Genomic DNA, 9,539 nt, shown 5'->3' on the forward strand with positions numbered 1-9,539 from the left:
GCACTCTGGTGGCTGGAGACTGCTCCAGGTCCTCCCCCCTTAGGACTGAACTTTCACAGGGGCTCTAGTTTATTATTATCTGAGGGATGTTTGGTATGTGTGAAGACAACAGGATGTCTTTATGGATGCAAACTGAAGGCCATCTCATTCTCTTGAGCTCCAATGACATTTTCTTTCCCTTTGCAATCCCTTTGTGTCCTGCTGCAGCTGGGGAGGGTGGGAGGGGTGGGGACAGTCTCCATCCGAGGGCCCTCTGCCAGGCCAGTGGAACACAGAGAAAGTGGGAAGGAGCCTGAGGAGGCTAAACCACTAAACCACACCAGGGACCTCCCACTCTAGAGCCTCTCCAGGAAGGGGGTGGAGCCACCACCCACAGATCCTTGGGACGTCACTTTAGGGAGGGAGGTCCCACCACCAGGGATGCATGAACAGGAAATGGAAACCTACTGCCCCAGACAAAGAGCAAGGCAGGGACAAGCCAGCCCAGGAGCCTGAAGGATGACTCTACAGATCAGGTACCCCTCTCTCTCTGCCCCTGTGGCCCCTGCTGCCCCTCCTGATCTCCCCCAGCCCAGTCCGGACACTGGGCTCACTCACTGGCTCCCCTGCAGCACCCACCCCGTGGAGGCTCTTTGCCTGGCCTGTGGACGCCCCCACTGCTGCTTCTGCCCTGGCCCGCTCCTCCCCCGCCCTGCTCCCCACTCAGCCTCACTGAGAGCCAAGGCCAGGTGGCCCTGCCCCCTGGGGGTGACTCCCCCAGCCACTTCCCGCCATTCCTGAGCTCCCTCAGCAGCCAGAGCTGCACCAGAGGATCTCCCAAGCACTGGGGAATCCATTCTGTTCAACCCCTTGCTGGATGTGTGGACTAGTCACACCCTGTCAACACCAAGTCTTAGGACAGGGTGGGAGGAGGGAACAGCCTTTCCAAGGACACCTGGGCTGAGAGCACAGCAGTGGTGCAGGTGGCCCCACATCTGCGCAGCCCTCTGTGACCCAGCTTCACTTTTGGGAACAGTGCCGCTAAAATGGAATGTGACAAAAAGCGTAATGAACAGGAGAAATGCTCACATTTTAAACTTTGATACAAGGAGAGCAGGTGCACAAGCGCACACTCCCGCAGGCTGCGTGATGCAGCAGCTGGACTCGGCCTGGCCTGGCCAGGGGACCCAGCCCCGTCACGCACCAGCTCTGTGACCTGGGCAGGTGACCACAGCCCTCTGGCATCTCGTCTGTAAAATGGGGACGGCCCCCAGACTTCAGGCAGCATTGCAGGAGCTCAGCTCCGCGCAGTAGGTAGAACAGTAGCCGGGCCCGGGCGTGTGGGAGCCTCAGAGTCACACACACAGCAGTAACAGGCACAGGTGAAAAGTCAGCAATGAACTGAGCTGAAATGGTGAAAGCTACTATTTTGGTGTGGAGGGTTTTTTCCTCCTTTGCTTATTTCTAATGATTTGGGGGAGGGGTGGGCAGAAATGCGGGCAGCCTGGGGGGTGTCTGACTGGAAGGACCAGAGCTGGGAGAGGTCACCCCCCACCTGCTGCCCTTGCCAGCACCCCTCTTTCTCTTCCTCCCGGCTTCTTGCCTGGGAAGGCTACAGAGGCTCAGGGCTGGGGCAGGGCCAGTGCCTGGGGGCTGCCTGAGGCTGAGTTCAATGGCTGAGACTGCAGGGACTCCAGGGACACTCTATGTTTCTCCCTTGTGCCTTCAGAGACCCGATGGTGCGAATGTATCAAAAAACATTCTACTACCACTTTAACAACAGACCAATCCTCTCTTACCGGAACGACACCTGGCTGTGCTTCGAGGTGGAAACTAAGAACGCACCTGCTTCCTTCCTCTGCGGGGTCTTCCGAAACCAGGTATCGTCCACACTCCAGCCACACCCCGGGAAGGAGCTAAGCCAGTTGAGAACGCACAACACACAGTAACAAGGAAAACGCCACACAGCCGCTCTCAAGTGTATGTTTCCTTCCCACATTTAAGTCCTTGGCCGGGACGTTCCTGCTGGACTGCCCTGGACTGGTGGTCCTGGGCCGTGACTGCCCACTACGGCCTGCGTAGGGCCACCCAGACTCTACCAGCGCGTGTTTCCCGAAGTCGTGTGACTGGGCTTTGCGTCCAGCAGGCTGCAGGGACAGGGCACTGTGGAGAGTTGGGTTTGGCCTGGTCCCTGCTGGGCTGGCTGGGCCCCTCCCAGTGCCCTGATCGTGTCATCGCACCACGGTGACCCTACACGCCTCACCCTGCAATGCCCCAGCCACCCCTGCCCTCCTCACCCAGGCAGGAGACCCCCACGGCTGTGGTGGGGGCTGTGGGGGGCAGGCCGGCCCTACAGCAGTGTCATCCCGTGGGCACTCAGGGGCAGAAATGCAGTTACATTTGTCTAATCCCCATACTGAGAAGGCGGTAGAGACCGGGAACGTAACTGCAATATCTTGCCTAGTGCGACGTCTCGACACTGTTTCAACCTGCGGTGCCTACGAGCTCCTCACGAGACAGTTAGCGCCCCCTCCTTCTCCCGTGTATTTCACTGGTGCCCACGTCTCACGTCAAGTGCTCAGCGGCCACCTGTGGCCCTCGCCCCCAGGGGTGGGTCCAGCCCCGCAGCCGTCCCCAGCAGACAGCAGGCAGGAACAAGCCCCAGCCCAGAGGGCCAGGCAGGGCCTCAGGGTGGCTGCTGGACGGACGCCTGGACAGGCTGCTGGAGCCAGTGCAGGAACCAGGAGTGGGGCCAGGGAAGACTCGAGTGTGACAGAGAAGAGGGGGAGTGTCTTCGTCTGTTTGGTGACGCTATAATGGAGTGACTCAGAAGAGGTCATTTACAAGGAACAGAAATATATTGGTTCACAGTTGTGAAGTCTCAAAAGCCCAAACCAAGGTGCCAACAACTCCTGGTGGCTTTCTGGTGCCTTATCACGTGGTGTTTCTGAGGAAGCTTAGGGCTGGGCCCAGACCGGTTGCCTGGGAGACCACGTCACTGCTGTCCCATGACATGGGGACGAGAGGAAGCAAGAGCCCTACCTGAAGTGGCAACACTGGGGCTGGAGGGCCAGAGACATCAAGAGGAGCTGAACTCATCTTCGGTAACAGCACCGGGTGCCCACAGGGGAGGCCTCCTGGCCTCGTCAGCTCCTTAAGCTCCCACCTCTGAACACCAGTGCAACAGCGATTCCATTGGAACATGAGGTGGGGATGGGACACACATGCAAACCATGGCAGGAGGCACGGAGCAACTTCCAGGAACCAAACGCCCTGGGGCTCCTGGCCAGGACCGCCCTGCCACTGCCCCTCCCCCGCATCTGCCTGCCCCTCCACCCACAGCACCCCCTTCCCTCCTCTTCCTCTCCCAGGGTCCTCGCAAGAGTCCTTACCACACAGAACTGTGCTTCCTCACTTGGTTCCAGCACAGGATGTCACCTGACCAGGACTACCAGGTCACCTGGTATGTATCCTGGAGTCCCTGTGCCAACTGTGCACAGCAAGTGGCTGACTTTTTGTCCAAATACCCAAAAGTGAGCCTAACCATCCTCACGGCCCGCCTCTACTACTTCTGGGTCCCGGATTTCCGGCAGGGGATCCTCAGGATGGATCAGAAAGGGGCCAAGGTGCGAATCATGGATTATGAAGGTGAGAAGTGGGAGTCCAGGGTGCGGCTGCGGGAGGGACACCGTGGGGAACTCACGGGTCTGGACGCCAGCAGAGGGTCAGGGTTCCAGGCCTGAGCCAGCCGGACCCCCACTGACACCCAGGGGATCTGGCCCTGGGAGGGGACGGTCTGAATGGGCAGGGAGAGAGGCCTGCGGGCACTGACTGCTTTCTCCCTCTTTGACCTCAGAATTTGAACACTGCTGGGAAAAGTTTGTGCACAACAATGGGAAGCCTTGGGTCATAAATAACAACAAACTAAAGAAAAATTATCAGATCCTGGTCACCAAACTGGAGGAGATCCTCAGGTGAGAGGCTTCCCCTAGACAAGCCGCCCGTCTCCCTGGCCGCTGCGCTTCCCCTCCGGCCTTCCCTCCGTCCCTGCCCAGACACACTGCAGCCTCCTGGCCTCCTCTTGCCCTCGGGCCGCCCGCGGTGCTGCCCCCACCCCAAGGCCTCCTCCCTGCCCTCCTGGGCCCTTCCTGTCACTGGCCGTTCTGCCTCTGGACCGACCTCCATCCCCCAGCCCGGGAGCCCCTGACCTGGCTCCTTCCAACAGGCCACAGTCACTGAGCTCGTCCTTAGCTGCACGTGAATGGGTGGGAGTGTACATGCGGGTGAAACTGAGAAGCTTCGAGAAGCTTCCTTCAGGGAAGACGCGGTTTATCAGACAATGAGCCTGCTCCATGAACACGACCTTTTCAGGCTATGGCTCCAGAGGAGATGCCACACGCCAGGTGCTCACTCGCCAGCCATTGCTTTTCTCATAGTTCTGGAGGCCGGAAGTCCTCGATCATGGGGTCAGCAGGGTCTTGTCCTCGGAGGCCTCTCTCCTCCTGCCTGTGAGACCGTCACTTTGGACTGTGTTCCAAAGGTCTTTCCTCTGTGTCCCTGCACCTCTGGAGTCTCTCGGTGCCTCAGGATGTCCCCTTCTTACAACACCCCAGTGCCAGGGGCCTAGGGCCCACGCTGCAGCCTGCGTTTCACTGATTCAGCCCCTTAGTGGACCTGTCTCCAAATACGCCACACTCTCGAGTGCTGGGGCTTAGGGCTCCAACAGCCCAACGTGGGGTGGGGCACAGCTCAGCCCATGACAGTGACCGAGGGCCTCTGTGGTGGAGCCTGGCTGGGGAGCACAGGGGCCTCTGCTCCCCGTGTCCTTCTCCCAGGTGGCTCCTGACCTGGCCCTCACAGCCCCCCATCCGGACCTTGCGCCCCCTCAGCACCCCATCGCCCCAGCCCTCCCCTCCCTGTCCTGCTCTCAAACCCCCGAGGTGGGGCTGGGTGAGGGCGAGCCCAGGGCTGGGGTGAGAATGTGCAGAAAGAGACACTCAGTGGGTCGGTTCGCATTTCAATAAGACTTGGGATAAATGTAGCTTTGGGGGACACGGGGGCCTGGAGAGCCTCAGAGCCTTTGCAGAAAGCAGAGGAGAAAGAAGGAGGGCAGCCTGGGGGCAGAGAGGCCAGGGAAGGGCAGCTCCGGCCCTCGAGGGGAGTCCGGGAGTGAGCACCTGGGTTGAGGACCACGGGAGCAAACCCCAGCTGAGGGAGCTGTGAGCGGCTGTGGGCAGGGTCCCAACACGGTGGTCAAGAGGAAGCAGGGGCTCAGCCCGACAGGTGCAGCTCCAGGCAGGCAGATGCAGAGACAGAAACGCCATTGGAGGTGAGGGTGGGACGCAGGCACGGCACCCTTGGGGGCTCCTGGGGCCCCCGTTCCCTGCTCCTCCTGCCTCTCTTCTTGGCCCTCTGAGTGTGAAGGCCTGAGAGGCGGCACACACCTGGCCCCTCACTCTCCCTCTGTCCCCCGGGCTGCTGGGTGGCTGGTGTCCCTGGGCACAGTTCCTAGGGCTGGATCCAGGGGCTCCCCTGGCTGCTTCAGCCTGTCCAGGGTGATGCTCTCTCTGTTCCGATGTCCCCCGAGGGGCAGGCCCAGATCTGTGTACACACTCTTTGGCTGTCTGGGCCTAAGTGGCCAGGCCAGACTGTGTCCTCCTCCTGCAGAAAAGAATGGGGCAGAGGCCCGACTTACAGTCCGGTGGGGTCTCTGCTCCCAGGAACTCCCTGGTCCGGAGCAGCAGGAATGCTCCATGTGGGACAGGCCACCAAAGGCTCCTCCTTCCTCTCCATCCTTCCTGCTTCTCAGACCGGGGCGTCTCTTCCTCTCCCCAAGTCTTCCTGCTTCGGAAGGCTGCAGAGTGTCAGGGTTGCAGAGGGCCGGGCAGGCCCGGTGCCCAGGGGGTGCAGGGGGCTCAGTTCAATGGCCCTCAGACTGTATAGACTCCGGGGACACTATCTGAGTTTTATGTTTCTCTCCTGTGCCTTCAGAGACCCCATAGAGAGAATATCTCCAAAAATATTCTACCACCAGTTCAACAACACAACCAGCCTCCGAGACAGGACCAGCAGCTGGCTGTGCTTCACGGTGAAAACAAACAAGGACAGCAACGCACCTGCTTCCTTCCGCTGCGGGGTCTTCCGAAACCAGGTATCGTCCACACTCCAGCCACACCCCGGGCAGGAGCTGAGCCAGTTGAGAATGCACAACACACAGTAACAAGGAAAACGCCACACAGCCGCTCTCAAGTGTATGTTTCCTTCCCACATTTAAGTCCTTGGCCGGGACGTTCCTGCTGGACTGCCCTGGACTGGTGGTCCTGGGCCATGACTGCCCACTACGGCCTGCGTAGGGCCACCCAGACTCTACCAGCGCGTGTTTCCCGAAGTCGTGTGACTGGGCTTTGCGTCCAGCAGGCTGTAGGGACATGGCACTGTGGAGAGTTGGGTTTGGCCTGGTCCCTGCTGGGCTGGCTGGGCACCCCCCCCCCCGTGCCCTGATCGTGTCATCGCACCATGGTGACCCCTACACGCCTCACCCTGCAATGCCCCAGCCACCCCTGCCCTCCTCACCCAGGCAGGAGACCCCCACGGCTGTGGTGGGGGCTGTGGGGGGCAGGCCGGCCCTACAGCAGTGTCATCCCGTGGGCACACAGGCGCAGAAATGCAGTTACATTTGTCTAGTCCCCATACCGAGAAGGCGGTAGAGACCGGGAACGTAACTGCAATATCTTGCCTAGTGCGACGTCTCGACACTGTTTCAACCTGCGGTGCCTACGAGCTCCTCACGAGACAGTTAGCGCCCCCTCCTTCTCCCGTGTATTTCACTGGTGCCCACGTCTCACGTCAAGTGCTCAGCGGCCACCTGTGGCCCTCGTCCCCAGGGGTGGGTCCAGCCCCGCAGCCGTCCCCAGCAGACAGCAGGCAGGAACAAGCCCCAGCCCAGAGGGCCAGGCAGGGGCTCAGGGTGGCTGCTGGATAGACGCCTGGACAGGCTGCTGGAGCCAGTGCAGGAGCCAGGAGTGGGGCCAGGGAAGACTCGAGTGTGACAGAGAAGAAGGAGAGGGATAGAGGGGGAAGCTCCAGGAACCAAATGTCCTGGGGCTCCTGGCCAGGGCCCTGCTGCCACTGCCCCTGCCCTGCATTGCCTGCCCCTCCACCCACAGCACCCCCTTCTCTCCTCCTCCTCTCCCAGGGTCCTCCCAAGACTCCTTGCCATACAGAGAACTGCTTCCTGACTTGGTTAAAAAACCTGCTGTCCTCTGACCAGGACTACCAGGTCACCTGGTACACATCCTGGAGTCCCTGTGCTGACTGTGCGGGTCTCGTGGCTGACTTTCTGGCCTCGCACACGAACGTGAGCCTGACCATATTTGCTGCCCGCCTCTACTACCACCGTGAGCCAGAAACCCAGCGGGGCCTTCGAAGGATGCATCAGAAAGGGGCCCAGCTGCACATCATGTCTCTTACAGGTGAGAAGTGGGGTCAGGGTTGGAGCTGCAGGAACGACACCGTGGGGAACTCACGGGTCTGGATGCCAGCGGAAAGTCAGGGTTCCAGGGGAGCCTGGCCAGGCCTGAGCCAGCCAGACACCCACTGGCACCCAGGAGACCTGGCCCTGGGAGGGGACTGTCTCCACGGGCAGGGGAGAGAGGCCTGCCGGGCCCTGACTGCTTTTTCCCTCTTTGATCTCAGAATTTAAACACTGCTGGGAAAAGTTTGTGCACAACCAGGGAAAGCCGTTCCAGCCTTGGGATGGATTGAATGAAAATCATGAATTACTGGACACCCAGCTGCAGGAGATCCTCAGGTGAGAGGCTGCCTGGAGCCAAATCCCCTGTCTCCCTGGCCCCTGCCCTTCCTCTCCGGCCTTCCCTTGGTCCCTGCCCAGACTCACTGCAGCACTCTGGATGCCCTCGGTGCTGCCCCCACCCCAAGGCTTCCTCCCTGCCCTCCTGGGGCCTTCCTGTCACTGGCTGTTTCTGCCTCTGGACCCATCTACCTTCCCCCCAGCCCGGGAGCCCCTGACCTGGCTCCTTCCAACAGGCCACGCTCACCCAGCTGGCCATTAACTGCACGTAAATGGGTGGGAGTGTACATGAGGGTGAAACTCACAAGCTCTGAGAAACATCCTTTGTACAAGTTGATGCTGAGAATTGGGTCATCCTTGTCATACCCAACTGCAACAGTGGAGAAGCCAGCAGGAAGAAGCTCTGGGTACAGAAGTTTGCTCCAGAAATGTGACTGTCTGCACGCCTGACTGCTGAAGCTGCTTGTCGGACCCTGAAGCCAGTTTCTCTCCAGCTTCCGAGAGGAACAGCTGCCATCCTGGGACTCACTCGGCCACCACCGTGCTCAGCAGCGGCCCTCGCCAGCTCCTCGCACCCTGACTAGTGCCAGCGAACCTTCGCCAAGAGCAAGACCTAACACTTCCCCTTTTTAGAGAATGCCCAACCTTGTCTTTTTCCCGAGTGTACCCTCTCAATTGTCATTCTTCTCTTCCCAAATAAACATTAAACGCAGAGCTTCTCTGCGTCTTCATTTTGACCTCCCCACGGTGTCAGATGCTGAGTCCAAAGCTGGTTCCCCTCAGGGAGAATCTCAAGCCCCCAGGACTGTGGCATGAGGTTCCCACGCTGGCCGCCCCTTCCGGCTCCTGAGTGTTCCTTGGACAGATTTCCCAAACTTGTCCTGTGTTCTGTTCTATTTGGGACGGGACTGGAGGGGTCTGTCCCCTCCTGTTTGGGAGCTCCTCTGTTGCAGAGGGCTGTTTTCCTCCTGTCACAGCAGCTGGGAGGTTGGGCATGAGGTTGGATGAGGGGAGGATGGTTCCCCTCTTTGGAGAAGGCTATTGTATTCCTGGTGAGGGTGGGCTTCCTTTATCAGTGCGTGTGTTTGTTTGGCCTTTGCATATTCAGCACTTGCTTCCAGTTGGCCTTGGTGTTTTCCACAGTAAACTAAATCACCTAGACAAATTTAGTTACAAATGAGCTTGCAAAGTTCAAAGGCATGCCAAGATATTTTCTGGAACTCCAGCCTGTACCATGTTAAAACACACGGATGCAACATTCAATCTGTTGTTCTTGAAACTAAACTAAAAAACCATGGCTATAATGTCATATACTCCAAATAATCTACACATATCTCATTGATATCTTGAAGCTAACTAAAATGAAATGAAAGCTTTCAGTCATATCCACAGTTTGGGAGGCCAACAGGAGAGGATGCCTTGAAGGTAGGAGGTGGATTCCAGCCTAGGCAACATAGCCAAACCCCATCTCTACAAAAAAATTTTAAATTAGACAGGTATGGTGGTGCATACCTGTAGTCCTTGCTATTCTCCTGGGGAGGCTGAGGCAGCAGGATCGCTTGAGCCTAGGAGTTTCAGGCTACGGTGAGTTTTGATTATTCCAGTGCACTCCAGCCTGGGTGACAGAGGGAGGCCTTATCTATATTTAAAAAAAAAAAAAAAAGAATAAAGAAAGAAAAAATGACAGACATTCAGGATTCAAAGATTGCCTTGCTACAAATACTGTCTGAAAGCTAGCCACTGAAACTTG

The 9,539-nt window shown here is 58.5% G+C and overlaps 1 protein-coding gene across 1 annotated transcript; it reads left to right on the top strand.

Moving 5' to 3' along the window:
* The first annotated feature begins 442 nt into the window (after positions 1 to 442).
* On the top strand, positions 443 to 8,467 carry LOC138396476 (DNA dC->dU-editing enzyme APOBEC-3F-like). Its single transcript, XM_069489814.1, has 8 exons — positions 443 to 515; positions 1,709 to 1,859; positions 3,351 to 3,627; positions 3,836 to 3,953; positions 5,971 to 6,130; positions 7,175 to 7,451; positions 7,675 to 7,789; positions 8,169 to 8,467. The coding sequence occupies exons 1-8, from the start codon at positions 499 to 501 to the stop codon at positions 8,221 to 8,223; spliced, it is 1,170 nt and encodes a 389-aa protein (XP_069345915.1). The 5' UTR covers positions 443 to 498; the 3' UTR covers positions 8,224 to 8,467.
* Positions 8,468 to 9,539: the final 1,072 nt, after the last annotated feature.

This window comes from Eulemur rufifrons, chromosome 16 (genome assembly GCF_041146395.1).
Source record: "Eulemur rufifrons isolate Redbay chromosome 16, OSU_ERuf_1, whole genome shotgun sequence".
Taxonomy (NCBI): Eukaryota; Metazoa; Chordata; class Mammalia; order Primates; family Lemuridae; genus Eulemur; species Eulemur rufifrons.